This window comes from Limulus polyphemus, unplaced genomic scaffold, assembly GCF_000517525.1.
Source record: "Limulus polyphemus unplaced genomic scaffold, Limulus_polyphemus-2.1.2 Scaffold28, whole genome shotgun sequence".
NCBI lineage: Eukaryota > Metazoa > Arthropoda > Merostomata > Xiphosura > Limulidae > Limulus > Limulus polyphemus.
The window spans coordinates 637,239-655,656 of NW_013665638.1; the positions used below are offsets into that span (position 1 = coordinate 637,239).

Genomic DNA, 18,418 nt, shown 5'->3' on the forward strand with positions numbered 1-18,418 from the left:
AATATGAGAAAACTCCTTACAGAAGCTGTTTGGGTGCCTCACAAACTGTCCAATGATCATTGTTTCCAATATGTGAACGTTGCTATTTCTCTTCTAGTGCATAATGCACATGAACCATTTTTGGACAGAACTGTAACCGGTGATGAAAAATGGATACGTTAAATGAATATTAAATTCCAAAAACAATGGCTCAGTCCTAAACAAACACCACTTCCGACCCCAAAACCTGTATTCCATCCACAGAAAGTGATGCTTTGCATTTGGTGGGACATCAAAGGAGTTATTCATTTCGAACTCCTCAATCCACAGTGAACTATCAATGCTGAGATCTATAGTCAGCAACTGGGATGTTTAAATCAAGCCCTTCATCAGAAACACCTTTCATTCATCAATCAGAAAGGTGTTCTTTTCCACGACAATGCACGTCCACATGTGACACGTTTCACGCAACACAAGATTATGAAGTTGGGTTAAAAAGTTCTCCCCCACCCACCATATTCTTCAGATATGGCACCATCACATTATCATCTTTTTTATTTGCTGCAACACCATCTTAATGGGAAAACATATGCAAATGTGGAAGGTGTTAAAGAGGACACTGACATGTTTTTGCTTCAAAGCCAAGTGATTTCTTTAATCAGAGCATTAATAACCTGACTGTAAGATGGAAAAGCATCATCGATAAGAATGAAGACTATTTAATTTAATAAATGCTTTGTTTTGATATACAAGTTGTTCAGGTTTTTTTCATTTTAAAAGAGTGACATTAATTTCTTGACAACCTAATATGTTATAATTCAGTGTTTTATATCATCTATATTTTAATTCTTTAATTTAAAAAGAAACTTTAAAAAACTTAATCTTCAGTTTTATCGTCTTGTGATGCAAAGCATTTACAAGTCTTAGTTTTTGGTCTGTGTAACTTATGTAATTCTTTTCATACACTGGACCTCAATGTATAGACAGAAACTAGGCTAAATGCTCTGTTTACACATCCTTCTTTCATACTGTTTAAGGCAAGTTTCGAGAAAGGAAAATAAGTCTCTTGGGAACTCTTGATAGAAGCCACGCCCACTTTCTACACATAGTCATATAATTTTGCACTCAACAATATTTATTTCTGTAGATGTTTATAACCAATAAAAAGAGCTCATTTTAAACTACAATTTCCCAATGGCTATTTTGAAATTAACATGAAAAATTTCTTAAAAGTACTTGAAACTGTTCTGAGTATTGATGATGCTTATTACGTTGCTAGCACTTGGCAGTGTTTGTCACCAATAAATATGTTATGTAGATAGACAGCTAAATTGTATTTAGGTTTTAGTTTTATATTTTAGTCAATTATATGTTATTTATGTTTTAAAATTCATATCAGAAAGGTGTAGTAATTTTTAAAAATATAACCCAATCTTTGCCTCACTTCATCAGGCTTAGTGTAGTACGCAAGTGTAACAAAATTTTGCCGAAAGCTAAAGTATCTCTGCTGATAATACCATAATATTGCACAAGGATGCCTGTTGACATATGTCATAATAAATAATAATTTTAAACAACAGGAAAGGAAAATAAAACATTAAAAATAAACTATATGTGAAAATGTAAAGATTTACAATCAAGATTTTCAACAAAAAATTAAAAGATATGTACATTTTATCTATTTCTTGATTTTAAACATTTCATTGTACTCAAAATGTTCAGAGCCTGAGTGCAAATAATTACAATACAAATATAACAAATCTTTAGTTAAAATACTTAATTAAAATAATCTCATTCTTTATGTACAAAATACTTGTAATCTCTAACAAAATCTTACCAATTGTTGTAAAGATACATTAAGAAAGCTCATAGTTATCGTAAGTATTGTTGAACTGTGTATCATTCTCCATACAAGAAGTAAGCCAAATGGGTACAAACCATAACTACAATAAGACAGACATTTTTACGTACAACACTTTAGGAACTTCTTGAATCTTAAACTGTTGTACATGAAAATGTATTATATGTGCAACGTAGTAGAAAATCTATACCAAGCTAAAAACATAATTAATAGCATTATGTGGGTTATTCCCTATACAGTTCCACAAGACAACTCTACTAATACTAAATACACTAATTCTTTACGAAAACTATCCATCCTTATATTTCACGTAATAAAACCAGTAAAGATTCTTGACAGTATGTTATAGATAATACATACTTCAATTAAAACTAATTCACTTCAATCCAAAAAAACAAAGACCGTATAGTATTTGTCATTTATCAAGTAAATTGATGATAATATTTGATGACTTCTCTCCAGAGACTAAAATGATTCATAAGGTGGAAATCAAAATATTATAAAGATATTAAATCACAGTAATATTAAATAAACTCTTTAATACAAACATTTCACAGTTTTTTTCTAATTCTATCGTCAACATGAAAAACTTAACAAAATAATCAACTACTTTATATGTGTAAAAAAACATCATAAGCTTTTAAGCAAGAAGTTGTTGATATGGATTGAAGTTTAGAAAGAATATATAAAAATGATTAATATGTTTATCTTTTACAGTACAAGCTGGAAGAAACTGTAGAAACACATGTGCATTCTGAGAAACCAATAAATCAAACAAATTAAAATAGGTGATGACAGCCACATTTTCATTTTACCTCTTCAGTCATTCTTGTCTAGTTATAGCTAGCCATAATTAAACAGGATCCTTATTTTTGTAAGTAGGTTAACAACTTAACAGTATTGAAGTGCCAAGTGTTTGCACTTTTCTTGTATTACAGCACCAAATGCATGTAAACAATGTAGACAATTTTCAGTATGTTGGAAAACAGTACATGGTAAATAGCTCATTAGGGAGAGAAGTGGCCTGTCAAAAACCTGTCAATAAAAGCATACTGATATGCTAAAAAGAGCTACAGAGAAACTTGTTATTCATATGAAACAACCTTTACCATGTTCATTAATCTTGACAAACATTTTCGCATTATTGTGGCTAAAGTAAACATGATGCTACAATGACATCTATGATTTGTAAAAACTCAGTATGTGCATGTATTTCTGTTTTTGTATCTTTGAAAAACTAATCATAATTCTTTTTTCTACATATCTTTATTTCTTTTGTGTGAACTCCTTGAATCAGTGTATGTTTTTGAGAAAATAAAAAGCTAATTTCCCATGAACCTTGTGATCTGAAGGGTCTTACAAAGTGTTTCCTTATTCCTTAATTTTTTATGCGCGTCACTGCAATACAAGTATGAAAGCCTCAAGTATCTATCTTGACACATCTAAAAATGAAGTTCCATACATCACTTCTTTCACAAAAGTATGAATGCCATTAAAATGAGATGTCTTCACCCCTGTGTGTGTGTGTGTGTGTGCATTTGTTTGTCAGCAAGATTTCTCAAAAATGACAGAATGGATTTGGATGAAAGTTGGTATACATTAGGTCTATAACCTGACTTAAAGGCAAATAAGTTTTTGGAGGGTCAAGGTCACGAAAATAAAAAAATCCCTATCTGTTAACATCAGGGCTGATTTTACACACTATTTTTGCTCCATAATGCATAAAATAAAATAAAATATCAATATATTGGGATGCCATATTTCAGTTGTGTCTAATTTTATATTGCTACTAGAGTGGCACTCAGTAGAGCGCATACCTATGCCACGCCACACTGGTTGTATTCAGTTCTCAAAAAAACAAGAAAATGTGTCAGTATGTCCATCAAAATGATGGACATAGACCATTTTTGGCAAGACAGTGAGAAATAATATTCTACATATGTCCACCAAGGTTCTTCGAAATCCGAGCATGTTTGACTGAGTTACAGAGCAAAATTAGTGTGAGAGTTAACAGAGAATTTTTTATTTTCGTGACTTTGTTGTGACCTTGACCCTCCTAATCACTTTTAAGTTGGATCATATTCAAATGTATGCCAACTTTCATCCAAATCCATTCAGCCATTTTCGAGAAATCTTGCTGACAAACACATAAAACACACACACACACACACACATGCACACAGGAGTGGAAACATAACCCCTGTCCACCTTTTGTTAATTTTAGCATGTACACATTAATTTTTACTTTCCTGTAAAGTTATAAGAAACAACACTTATACTGATAGTAATGAAAGGAAGAAACATTTCCACTGGACTTTCTAACTAATATAAGAAATTGATGTAGTCAGTGTCAACACTGACCTTCATTACTGAAACATAATATTGAGTGTCTTATTCATATGTAATTTTAAAATTTTACAAGTTTGATTTTTTTTTTCTGTACTTTATGATGCCCTTATATTTCATACACTTAACTTCATTTTCGTAGCTTTTATCCTGTCCTGTGACCAATTAACGTGAAGTTCGTGTTTTCTGTTGTGAAAACTTATATCATTTGTGTGTCCATATTTATTGGGGATTTACCCTGTAAACACTTACCTGTGTCTCTGTAGTTTGAGCAGTCTTTGCCATTGAATGGTTCAATGTTAACGTGTATGTAACCTGTCTCATCTTGTGACCACTCTCTCCACAAAGTTGCCAGGGACTTTCCATTATATCTGCAAAATACAACATTGCTCTTTTGTTTTTCTTTTTCTTTCAAATGTCCTATCTACCAGATACAGCTTAAAATCAGTTCCACCAGATTACTTGCAAGTATGCAAAAACTAAACATTTTCCTACAGCATAGCAAATTATAGGGCAGGAATATAGTCAAGAAAGTATATTTTCCTCTTCAGCTCATGTATTAATTTTTTTAACCCTTGCTGGACCAGAGGTGTATCACTGATATCCCTTTATTTTTTTCCCTTCTTATATTGGAAATACTTAATCATCACTTCTGAGTACAAATCATAAAAACACAGTAAAGACTCAACAAAGATTTATTGGTGACGTACAGGCTAGGTAAGAATATTTTTGCAAACAAGAGATTGATTTATACCTGATAAATTGTTTCTACTTAATAAATAATAAATTATTTAATTCAAGTGCATTGTTTGAATACAGTTAATTTAACAATAAGATTCAATAAAAAAAGGATTTGAATCATTAAAATATTCTGACATCATCTATCCTGCTTGCTAATAAATCTAATTAATTATTTTTTCAAGCAAAATCTGCATAGCTTACAAACGAATATAATTTAACTAAAAAAACATAGTAAAGAGAGAAAAACCATCTAAAGAAACTAAAAAATTCCCAAAACTGTGGTTTGTTAATAGGTCATCTAAATTTCCCTTTACCTTTTATTGTTCTGTGCAGAAGCTTGGTAACCACTTTCTCATGAAACCATAAATTACTTCTACACCACTTTATTCATTATAATACTGATGTATATAGTTTATAATATGTCTATACAATGTCATTTAAAATTTACCTGTAGTTATTCTCAAAGCTGAGCTTAATAGTAGTTGTACAGATCATATACAACAGGAGTCGGAATAAGTCTCAAGCTGGGGGTGACTGAAGAGTTCACCACAGGCACATGGGGAAGTGTGTGTACATCTTCCCCAGAAAGGTTTTATACATGTATATGTAATTGAATTTTGTGTAATAGTGATATATAAGTAATGTGTCATGTAATGTAATAATGTATTGTAAAATGCCATTTTATTAACTCATAAGTATACAAAATGACTAATATGCTCAAAGATGTTGAAATGTACATATACTTTAAAATACTAGTCAACAGAAAGATAATCAAGTGTGTTATCATGATAAATCACTTTATTTTTATACAAATGACCTTACTGAGAAAGTTGCTAAAGAAATTCTTTCTTCTGTCATCAGCTATGATGAAGACCTTGCCAACTGTTAAATATCCAGCACATACATCAGTTTTCTTTTTGTGACAATTTAAGAGTAACACACTGTTCAGCCTCTATTGTGCCACAGAGATACCTCCACTCCCATATCCTAAAACTTATGGGTGCAGGTTTCCCCACAGTCCCCACACTACGATGACTTTGCATGGTGCGAGATCATAGAATTGTTGGAATGAAAGGCTATATTAACGAAATCTTAGAAACCAAAGAAAAATCATGAGAAATAAAACATGGATTTTAAAGGGATGATAGTTTATTAGCAAATACAAACCTGTGTTTTCAAATGGACAGAAAAATTCTAAAAGAAATCAGGAAATGCTCTGTTTATAGGTGAGACTCCTCACAGCTGCACAGAAATGAACATTAATTTATTCTTTATGAATTACATTAAATAAATGTTATAAAATGACAAAATATAAATTCCAGGGTTTGTAAACTTTTTTGAGGATAAAAAACCATTTCAAGATTAATTGTAAATTTCCACACCCAAAAGTTTTAAGGCTAACACAGCAGTCACATTAACTAGGTAAAATGACCAGTTTAATTAGAAATCATCCAAAATAATTTTGAACTGATCATTTTTAACCACAGTTTATTATGGTTATCATCTTGCCCCCTACTCTAGCCCTGGATCATGGGGCAGCAGATGTATGTATGGATAGTCCAACTTCTCCCATGTTTTCATTGTAAAAATATTTACCACAAATTATGCATGTGACTATATTTGTTTCGTAAATCCTCAGTGATCCATTCTTTGTACTTTGGATTTAGAGTCTACTTCAGATTGAAATAACACCCATTTTTTGTACCAACTGGCCAAATATTTTCCACTTGACTGCACCCTGAAACATGCAAGTTTTTCAACACCAGCAATACATGCACTCATGTTAAGGTGTACTTCATATACAAGTAGACCATGAAACAGTGATAGATAAACCAAAAACAAACTCTTTTCATCTATATGAAACAATATAGTAAGCTGAAGATGCTAGATTTCAGTGCTTAATAGCCACACACTGATATTTAAGCTATTTGTACAGAACTCTTCATGCATTAGCAAGTTAGCTGCATAAGAAGAAATATTTTAGAACAAATGAAGAGTAAACAAAACCTAAGCTGAAACAAATTTTGACAAAACTAGATGAAAAAGTTGAAAAATGATTTCATTATATAAACATTTTTGGAGTGTCAATAATTGTAATTTTTTAATGAAAGCTATTAGTAAAATGAAAAAAATGTTACACGAGATTTTGGAAGTGGATATTAGATATCAATCTATATAAAAAGTTAGCTATTATCTGTAGAATGAAAATAACAATCAATAGAATGGTTGGTCCTTCAAGCCATTATCTTTCTGTGTGCACATGCATGTATGTGTTAATAAATGTGGTATATTAGTGTTCATGTAAATTTTGTAGTATTGTTTCCTTTTAGTAAAAAAAAAAAAAATCAATTTTTTTTAAGATGACATTGAACTTCGAGCTTTTAACCCAATAGTCAATAGGGTTCTTCTCCATCCCCAAGGGCAGTGACCTACAAAGTTTGATTCATATTTACTGCATTGGACCCAGTTTTTGTGTGAAAATTAGATATATACAGATGAAAAATCACTGCTATAACTCCCTGAACCTTTTCAGTTGGGGGGGATATAAAAATTACATAATAGTGCAAGCAAACCTTATTTATGTGAAAATATGGTGTATCAATTTTTCTCACAATACAACTGACAGCCAAAGTTACATTTAAATAACCAAATCCATTTATTTTACACAAACTTTTCTTTGAAATTTTTTGTTTGAACAATGTTTCTTTTAGAAACACAATAAAAGTAACTTAACATAAGTCAACAGAAGAGTAATGTTGTAAGAAAACAGCTTAAACTATTAGAAAGAAAAATATTTAAGAAATTGGTTATGTTACGACACTGAAGAAAAAACATATAGTGACCAAAAACCAAACTACCTGCAACAATAAATAGACAATTGCATGATGATTAATGATCCCAGTTGTGGCATTGGATTTTCAGATCCCAGCCACACTGTGACCCTAATTAAGGGAAGTTTGTTGGAGTATATTTTGTCAAAAAAATCTGTCGCTTTGCTTCTTTTTGTCATCATCATCGAAGCCATCAGCTCTTCTCTCTGCCACGGAGCCCTCTGGGCATCTCTCCTCCACCTCACAACGCCAAAATCACCTTAAGACAATACCTATTTATTCTCGGCAATTAAATTTTTTATTGATTACAATTCTAACTAATAAATTTCCACAAGCAGGGTGAAAGAGGATGCTAACATCCCTGAACACCCCAGTTTGGGAAAGTTTCTTTCCTTTAAAAACTAAACCCAGCCACATTTTTTTTAAATGTGCAGTTGAGTATATTTGAATAAACAAGCACACATACATAGCTATGTATTATATGCACCAAGTATACCCATACTTACTAAATGTTTTTCTCGAAGTGAGAAGATCATGAAAAAACTTTGATCCAGTGAAGACAAGGGTAAAGACTTGATCAATTGGTAATGGAATTATGCAGTTCATCATCTCCTTCCCATCATGATTGGAACACATACAAGGTATTTCACCAACTACCATAAAAAAAGATAATTTTAAGGAATATTTTGTGGAACCATATGCTCATGATGACAAGTTAATTTAACCTACATAGAAACTGTATCATTTATGAGAGCTTTTCTTAGAGGACAACAGAAGTTAAAGCAAATATTATAAAATAAAGTACCATTAAAACAACCAATAATGCAAACAACTCCATAATATAATTGATAACAAAATATATCACTATATTCAACAAACTAATTCAATTTGATTTTTATAGAAGATTTCATTTCATTCCTTAAATCAAACTATTTAACAGATTACTCTGTTTCCTTATCCATATCATTACTGCAGCCTGCACTGATTAAACAAATAAAGTTTTACCAATTTTTTATTCTAACCTACATAAAATATTCTAGTCGTACAAAAGCAGAAGTTCTTTATCAAGTACACAGAGACACATACGATCTTTTCATTGTAATTTTACAATATTATTATGGTACCAAATCTCTTACTGTCATCTAATCCTGACTCCGTAGTGTCACTGAAATCTGTTGGAAACTGAGAGGAATGTAGTTTTCCTGCTGGAATAATGTTTTGTACTTGTTGCAAGCCTTCAACAGTTTCCACTTCTAGGGAATCACAGACTTCTGACCGTTCTAATGTCTCCTAAGATAAAATATAAAATAAGTGTGATCACAAAGTAAAATTTTCAAACCAGCAAGTATACAGAGGCTAAGTATGTTTATATTAAATTGAATTTGGGGTCTTACTATCTTTTTACAGTCCATTCCACCATGTTCAGTCACTCTTTATCTGACAACTGTGCATCTATACAACAGCTTTGCAACGTAATTGGCATTAGAAAATGCTCTGTCATAAAAATGTCATGTCCAAATCACACCACTCCTCTCAGAGTGCTTTCCATAATCTATCTAGTGTACAAGGATGATTGTTTCCCAACACCTTTTTCAACAGTTTGATGATACAGAAATCCATAAGTGCTGCATCAGTGGACTTGACCAGTATGTCTTCATATGGAACAGCATAAATACCTTTTTCATTCACCAGTTGCTTGAGGCTGCAACAGTTAAACAGGTATGTTGTGGAAGCAACTTGTGTACACGTAACTCAAGTCACTTTTACAGACGAAGATCCTTCTCAATTATGTTATGTACTGTTGCCTGGGGCATGTGGAAAGTTTCTGCCACTGACCTTTGTGTTTCTATATTCTCATCTGTTACAAGACATCACACTTTGCTTACCATTACTAGATTACAACTTGTTGTAGGTCTTTTTTTTTTCAGATGGTCCTGGTGACTCTAATTAATCTGTATTCCTTTGTTTTCCAATGCCATTAAGTAAAATGAATATCCCTATCTTAGAAATTTGAAATCTCTGATCATGATCATATCTTTATGAGCTATTACATACTCTTCCCAAAGTCACTCAGTTTTTAGTGACATCACACTGCTTACAAAATGTAGTTCTGATACATGTTGTTCCACCACCAATTTATAACAGGCTGCCATGTGACTTCCTTATTTATATATTCAAAATCATTTTAACATAATGTCCTTAATCTTCTCTACTATAATCTCAAAAAATGACAAAAAAGTTCATACAACAAAATAATTTAAAAGAAAGAAATTTGAAGTAGAGCATTATATCACTATTACTAACAAACTGAGCTTCTTGTGTTAAAAACATATACCTTGTCACAATAAATCATCCATTAGGTCATGCCGATAGTTATATTCAAAGCAGAATCAAGTATATGTATTAATCAGAACTGTTACCATTACCCAACCACTGTTACAGAGTCTGAAGTTTTAATAATGCTGCAGTGTAATCTTAATAGAAAAAAAAAAACTCTTATTTTTCTCCTTTGTTGTTCTCGAATCTCTTTAAAAGATTATTTTAATCATTAAGTTGTCACACATGAAGTAGGCATATAATTTTCCCAATGTATAACATGCAAAGTTCAAAATGCACACTTTATTCTATTCTTTTCTTGCTTGTATGTAAGAAACCAAATTCTGAAATTGGATATTTGGTAATAAGGCAGTATAGTTCAAAATGCTTTACTTTCAAACTAGAATGCATTCAAGCCCTTGATGAATGGTTACATATGACATTTAGTCAATTTTGAAACTGAAAGAGTTGTCAAGAAACCTGTGGGGTTTTCTTCCACAGGTTTTAGAATAAATAGCATTTATTCATTTTTTAAAATTACAACACATTTAGTAATGTTTTCAAAATTTATCAGAAGCCAACAGACGTGAAATACTTTGGTAGCTGAAAAAACAATATTGAGAGAGTTACCTTCTTACGACGTATGAAGTTTATAAATCAGTTTAAGCAAACATACACGAACCATTAATCATTCCTCATTGAATTTTACAAATCACTTGTTTCAGTGGAGTAGTTTGTATTCAGGCAGAGTTTGTAATACAATTTTCCAATGACTTTTGCTATAAAATTTATTTTAAAGTGAAATGATAAAAACCCTCTAACCCGAGCACTTTAGAAAGGTGAAAATTTCTGCTTCAGGGTATTTATAATTTTATATTAATACTTATTGAACCTACATGTTTTTCTGATTCATAAATATGTTAAAGTGAAGTAATTCCTCAGAGTTTAATCATTTTTTGATGATATCCTAGTAAAAATAACAAAGTATTATAGCTAACTCCTAATACAGTACACCACCAATTTTCTGGAAACTCATAGTCCGGCACCTCCTTTAATCTGGACAAAATTACAAGAGCGCACTTAAAATTCCCGTGACCGCCAAACTAGTTCACTGGGCAGCCACAGATGGCATTGTGTCTGGCACGCACTTTTTTGGGATGGGCTACTTAAATTTTAAGTAGGTACGTCACTCTCGTGACAATGTTCTTATAAATATTAAAGTAGTAGATCAAATTGCTTTAATTTTTAACATGAATGTTGCCAAGAATATGTAGTTTTACAATTATTATTACATAACCTCTGTTGGTCCGACAAAACGAATAATCCAGGAAAGGCTATGGAACCAAGGGTGCGGAAAATCAGTGGTGTAACTGTACCACGGTTAATAGCAGTAGTTTTGATGATCATTTCAGAATCTGTTGGTACGAGTTTCAAAAGAATGGATAAACATGGCTGTACCATAAACTGGTGAACTTGTATAGAAAACAACAATTTTTTTAATACAACAAGAGTTTTAAAACTTTAATAATCCTTTAAGTTCCAAGAAAGTAAGTTTTTGGTCACATTTCCTAATTTTGTTTGTTCATCCATGTTGCTTTATGTTTTAATATACGGGATGTTGGGTCCTATTTTGGTGAACAGAAATTAGTTCTGACAGTTTCACCTAAGAAGATGATTGCAATGCTGTTTTTGTCTTCTTGCACCATCATAATATCCTCTTTTCTTTTATGAGGTTGTCTGTGTTTTTATATGGCAAAGTTATTTATATTGTTTTTGCATGACTCTAATGATTTATGCTTTTAAGATTTAAGATCAGTACTTTCAATGTATATTGTATTCTGTGGAATGAAATTAATAAATTACTATTTAGATTTTCCTAAAGTATCTTTTCATTTTTCTGTACTTAACTGAAAATTTCATATTCACTTTTCTCTTTATTTGGTATGATAAGTATTTTCTTTTTCAGGATAATTTTTATATTTTTATCAAAGTCAAGCTGAGAAGTGCAGGATTCTATCAATTCTCTAGTCCTTGTTCACAGTAGATATAGGTTTTTAGAATAGAGAAACCTATGAGAAGAAAACCTACAGTTAAACTCACAAATCCTTGGTAATTCATTATAATGAGCTGACATATTTATACATAATATTACCAAATGTAATGTTACAGCACACCTTTCATAGGAGAAAGATGTGTTTCATACTAACGATAGCAATTTATGTAAAGAGTGGGGCAAACTTTGGCTTTAATCACAGGATGGACTCTACTTCTAACACTTAGCACCAAAGTTTGGGGGAAAAAACTGATGGAATCAGTGATCATTTCTATTGTGAAGTAGTTAATTTTTCATGGTTTGTCCTTTCTATCACTCAATCAGCATTTCAAAATATCCCTAATCACGTCAGTCAAATTCAAGTCTAACTGTTGGGCTTCTTAAAGCAAATTTTGGATGTTATATATTTTAAACTACTGACAAACAGAGTATGCAGTAAAGTGCATTATCATGCTGAACATGGCCTTACCTCAAAGAATTCAACTAATGAAGGCAGTGCAATATTTTCAAAAATTACAGAGAAAAAAACAAACATACATGGTTCCCTTAACTATAAATGTACCAAATTTAAGTCATGCAAACTAAGCCAGGTTCAGTCATCAACTCTTTACTGTTTGGATGAATACTTAATTGACCTTGTCCCAGAATAGTACTAATTCTATGCTGAGTGTATTCAGAGGAATGAAAAATAAAAAACTGATTCTAAAGATATAATATTATGCTGGTTATTATGGAAATGTAAGTTACAAAGTCTGTGCACCAGCACCTAGATGTAGTAACTCCTTCTTCAAACTTTATTAAAAATATCAATCATATTGTCAAACTGAAATAGAAATTGATTCTTATATAGCCAAAGCACAGTGTGTGACATTAGGGGGAGTGATCTTGTTAAAATAAAAACACATGAAAATTTAAAGGAAGCTAATTTCTACATATGGCAGAAAGTTAAGTTATTTCAAGTAATATTTCTATAAATGGAAAAAAATACATTTCTTACTTTTTGTTAATCAGCAATATCTCTATAGAAGTGTAGATATGATGTGGCAGTTGTAAGAAATTCATTGCAAACATATATACACTTAAAATTACCATATGATGTAAGCATAGAGAAGAGTTAATGTTATGAATAATCACTGTGAACCTATTGCCAATATTCACTTCTTAAAATATTTAAATAATTACACACATTTCTATTATCTTTTGAACTATTATATTAACACTTTTTTTAATTGCTGGAGATTTTGTTTTTAAAAAATGAGCTTTTTTTGCATAAAAATCACAATAATGCTTACAAGTGCATAAATATGACTAGAAAGAACTTCACATACAAATATAACACCATGTAATTCTCTAACTCACTGTTGTTACTGCTACTGAAAACTCCTCAAAGTCATGTGTTGTGGCTGATGCTGTTTCGTATTTCTCGGAAATACAGCCATCTTCTTTAAGTGTTTCATCCACTTCAGCACACACACGACTGCTGTCAGTTTTGCGTTCATCATCTTGTGACAGTGGTGGAACATAATCTTCATCATCACTAGTTAGTCCAAGCACATCTCCATAACTGTGATGTACCCACTGCCATAGCTCTTGTGATGACATGGGCTATTTGAAAATATAAAAAGGAGATTTGTTTGTTGAATTTCATGCAATTTTATGTGCTAACCATCTCTAATTTTGAAGTAATAGACTAAATGGAAGGTAACTTGTCAACAACACTGTCAACTCTTTGGTTATTCTTTCCTAACATAGTGTGATTGACCGTAATGTCCTAAGACTTCCACAGCTGAAAGGGTGAGAATGATCAGTAATAGGTTTTATGTCATGACCCACAGGTTGAAAGTCAAATGCCTTAACTTACAAGACAAAAAACAATACTTTCTTTAAACTTAAACGTGAAAAAAATAAATCATTTAAAACAATTTGAGATAAATTTAGCCAATAAGACAAATACAATAAAAGTATGTATGGTCTTTTAAGATAAGTCATGAAATACTTATGATGGTTAAACACAAAAACTCTTTAGGGGTTATAAATGTGATAAAATATTACACTTAATTAGAAACATTTTTATCATATATCTCTTAGTTAATCCATTAACCCTAACCAGACCAGTGAACACTTTTCAAGTGTTAAATACACACCTGCAATTCAACTTTCCAAATTTAAGTAAACATAATAATTCTAGCTCTATTTCAACAATTTTTTTAATCAGAACTATTTTAAAACTGATGTTTTGTCATTTTTTAAATTTATTTAGTGTAAATCAAAAAGACCAATAAAAAATAAAAGTTCAAATTACATTTCTGCAAAGTTCTGAGAAGTCTCACCTATACACAACACATTTATCAAAAACTATCATCCTTTCTCTGTTTTTATTAGTACAGTCTCTTATGGCCTCATTGCATTTGATGTTAACAACTACTAATGAGCCTCAACTTTGAGAACAGATAAGGCAAAGTTAAAGTACCACTGGATAGAGCAGATTATAAATTATTTATGTTATTGTAGAGTGAATAAAATAATGAGAGAAGAAATATATGGATGCGTGTGAAAGTAACATACCAACCTCCTGTTAAGAAAAGTAAAGAAATCTAGCGGGAAGTTTAGAAGACTTAAGAACAAACCAAACATCTCAGAATTTTTTATAGCTTATTTAAACATTCTTTACATTCTTGAAAAAGTTTTTGTTTGAATGCCACAGTTTTTTGTATGAAATAATACCAAGAAAGCCTACTTAGGTTTAAAGAATAGGGTAGGGCAAAGGTAAAATATTCTGATAACTGAAATGCTTACTTATTAAATATTATTGTTAAATTAATCGTATTTAAAACCACACATAAAAGAACTTACGATTTATTGAAAAGGGAGAATACTTATTAGATATAAATTGATTTTGATCTAGAATTTATTAGCAAAATTATTGTTACCCAGTCTGATCCAATGTCAGTTTGAAAAGTCATGTCTTAGATCAATGATAACTTGCAAGTTTCTGCAGTGTTTTTTTACTCTTTATAGCCAAAAGTGGTGACTACTGTGATTAGCAAAATAAAGTATAAAAAAGAAAAGTATTTTAATGAACATTAATCAAGTTGAAACTGATTGGATATAAGAAATGGAACTTTTTGATTAATGTTAGAAAAATTTGAAATCCTACAAAGAAAGGGAATATTTAATGTTTTTTTTTTAGAAAATTGTCTCACAAATATATGGGATATTAGTGCCACCTCTCCAGTCTATAAATGATTACTGAATTCATTAAAAAAAGATTTTTTTTTCTCTCCTCATACTCCAACTGCAATGAACTCTCAGTTTAAGAATTTCACTGGAATTTCTCAAGAGCCAATTATACATATAAGCTATCAGCAAGTTCAAATTGAGTTAACTTCTTAGCCATAAGAGCTACAGGTGACCTACTACATACACAAGTACTTTTCAATTACAATTCCTGATAACATAAAAAATGATAAAAGTTAAATGCACTGAATATCATTTATAATAGTCACTGATGTATCTTTTGTACTAGATAAAACACTTGATATTCAGATTATGATGAAAAACTGTCCCATATTTACAAGAAGCACAATATTCCAAGCTCAAGATACTTTCATTTATAGCTGAGTATTATTTTTTAACTACAAAGAAATAGAAGATAATTCACTTTAACTTAATTTGAATTTCTCTAAAGTATTAAATCAGTATAAGAAGAGTTATGTTAAATATTAAAAATCTAACCAGAAACTGAATACATTTTCTTTGCTCATAGTGTTTATGCATGGCCTATTCAAGAAGTTCGTTCTATAAATGTTTACATTTACGAGTTTTAAGCAGATAGACATACAATTTATGTGATACATCAAGAAACAAATTCATCATGATACTTCTTCTATTAAAGATGGCAAAAACTTTACAAATCTTTCATTTATCAACAAAAAATGAAAGTCTAGTGAAATTAATGAAGTACATTTATTCCAATGATTCTAAAAATTTCTCAAACATTTTCTTTATTTATGATATCACAATATCTGTGGAATACTGTAATAAAAATTGCTTACCAAATTCAGCAAAAAAGTTACTAACATCAACAACTTTGTCTGAAAACTTTAAATTCAATGGAAATTTACTTCAACTTCTAGCCCCCAACTATTTATTGGATTATTTTTCTCACTCAATTTTTACCTCTTATTACTGTGAGAGTGTCAGAAACAGTACAAAGAGTAAAAGTGATAAAATAAGCACATAGTATTAAAGCTGAAAAATTTATATACTCAAAATTACTTTACAAATTTGGTAAATTGGTTCTTCTAAAAATACTTTTGGTTCAAAATTGAGCCTTTAAATTAACCTTTTAATTAATTACAAGAAGTTATCAGCTATTCTTCAAAATAACTATATTCAGTTTCCTCTATATTTTCAAGTTACAAATATACAAATATGATATACAATGTCATTCCACTTAAACCTAGAGTTAACTGTGGTCAGCTCATCTATTTTACCTAAAAAGTATTTTGTCACATTAGAACACTGAACCTTTCTGTCTAAGAAATAAAACCTTCTTTTACTTCCAGGTTGTTGTTGTTTTTTTATTTTAGAAGTTATCATCTTTTTTTTATTATTTTGATAGTTAAAAAAAGATGGTCCAAACAAATTCTAGGTGAATAATATTTTTAAAGATACAAAATACAAAAGAAATAATAAATCATCCTTGACTCTTGTGAATCAAGAGTTTTCAAAACAGCCAAAAAACTAAATTCAAAACACCATCATTTTGAAAAGACTGAAGCAATTCTAATGGAGTTCACTAGAAGACTTTTAGTTTCTTAAAAAGGGATGATGAGTAATTGTGTAGTGGAAAAACACACTGCACTACATTGATTGTAAATTGTTAATTATTAAATTTATATAAATAAAATCAACCCACTTCATTTTGTTATTTTCTCAACAACTGAATCAAGCAAAGCCAAAGATTGTTAGATTTTGCTAAGCTGCGACATGTTTTTCACTTATAAAGCTTAATATTAAAATAATAGATATTAAAATAAAGCAGAAGAAATGCTTTTAACAAATTAAATATGACTATTAATTTTAGCTGAGGTTCTAAATGTATATAACTGTATTCTCATGATTAATAAATGTTCTACACAAGCTGCAGTTATGTAAGGCTTGAAGACTGCAATGTATTTTGAGATGCTTCATCTTACATTTATCTCGTCCAGTGTTTCCAGCTCTAGGCACATGACTTTAATAAAAATTCACACCTTATGAAAATTCAGCCTAGCACACAACTTTTATTACCAAGTGAACTAGAAAAGTCATTAGAGTGTTGCATAACATATTGTCTCACACCAGTATGCTGAAAGAGCAACAAGACTTTATAATGGAAGGGTCAAAAGAATAAATCACAAAGTAATGCTGAGCTTAACTAAACTGACTAATCTTAATCTAAGAAATAAAGACACTGGAAATAATGTGTAATACAAAATGAAAATGGCATTTACTTAGTTGCAAAGACAAAAACACAGTGTGCATGCTTGCATTGGACACTGAATGGTCAATTATCACTGGACTCATGAATCAATTAACTGATTTCCTTTCCTTGAGATGTCTTTCCCCTCAACCTACTCACTTGAGGTCCTGTGTATACTGTTTAAATATAACATTTCTTAATTAATAGAAAACATCAGATTTACCCACAGTTACTACTACTATCCATGTTATTGAATATTCTCATTTAACATAGGGGATTCTGTAACCTGAGATATCACCTGGCTTACCATTCAAATATACTCCTGCCATCTAAATTCTTGCACAAAATGCAACGTTACAGCAATTCCCCCAAAAGCAGAACAGGTATTATATCTAAAGATTAACAAAGAACAAAGTCAATATAATAGCTTTCTGGACCATGTGTTATGTGAAACTACATAAATACAGAATGAATGAAAAATTCTACATTAACATTAAAATAAGAATGTATCACATTCACAGCATGCCTGCAGACCACACAATTACAAACATGTTCAGTTCTTTGATCATTAACTGTTTGTTATTTAGGACCACTAAAATAGTTATCTTCTGTCACACAATAAGATATGGAAAAGTTTGTATTTTTTCCCTATATTTTGATGTCTTCATTACCACACTGGTGGTTTCAATTCTCTTGATTAATAGATCATTACTGAGTTTTTGATTTCAATCTATTCTTAGAAATTGGCAGATTAATAAATTATATCTTACATACATTTTTTATGCCGATAAAGAATTAAATGTTACAAACATATCACAAACACT

At 30.8% G+C, this 18,418-nt stretch overlaps 1 protein-coding gene across 1 annotated transcript in view; it reads right to left on the reverse strand.

Annotated features, from left to right (window-relative positions):
* Positions 1 to 18,418, reverse strand: part of LOC106459476 (GRAM domain-containing protein 1B-like) — a 58,683-nt gene that overhangs the window by 20,074 nt on the left and 20,191 nt on the right. Inside the window, exons 7-10 of the mRNA XM_022386133.1 lie at positions 13,487 to 13,732; positions 8,895 to 9,048; positions 8,265 to 8,411; positions 4,439 to 4,557 (exon numbers count right to left, since the gene is read on the reverse strand). Of these exons, the coding sequence (XP_022241841.1) occupies positions 4,439 to 4,557; positions 8,265 to 8,411; positions 8,895 to 9,048; positions 13,487 to 13,732 (666 nt within the window). The remainder of the gene's footprint in view (positions 1 to 4,438; positions 4,558 to 8,264; positions 8,412 to 8,894; positions 9,049 to 13,486; positions 13,733 to 18,418) is intronic.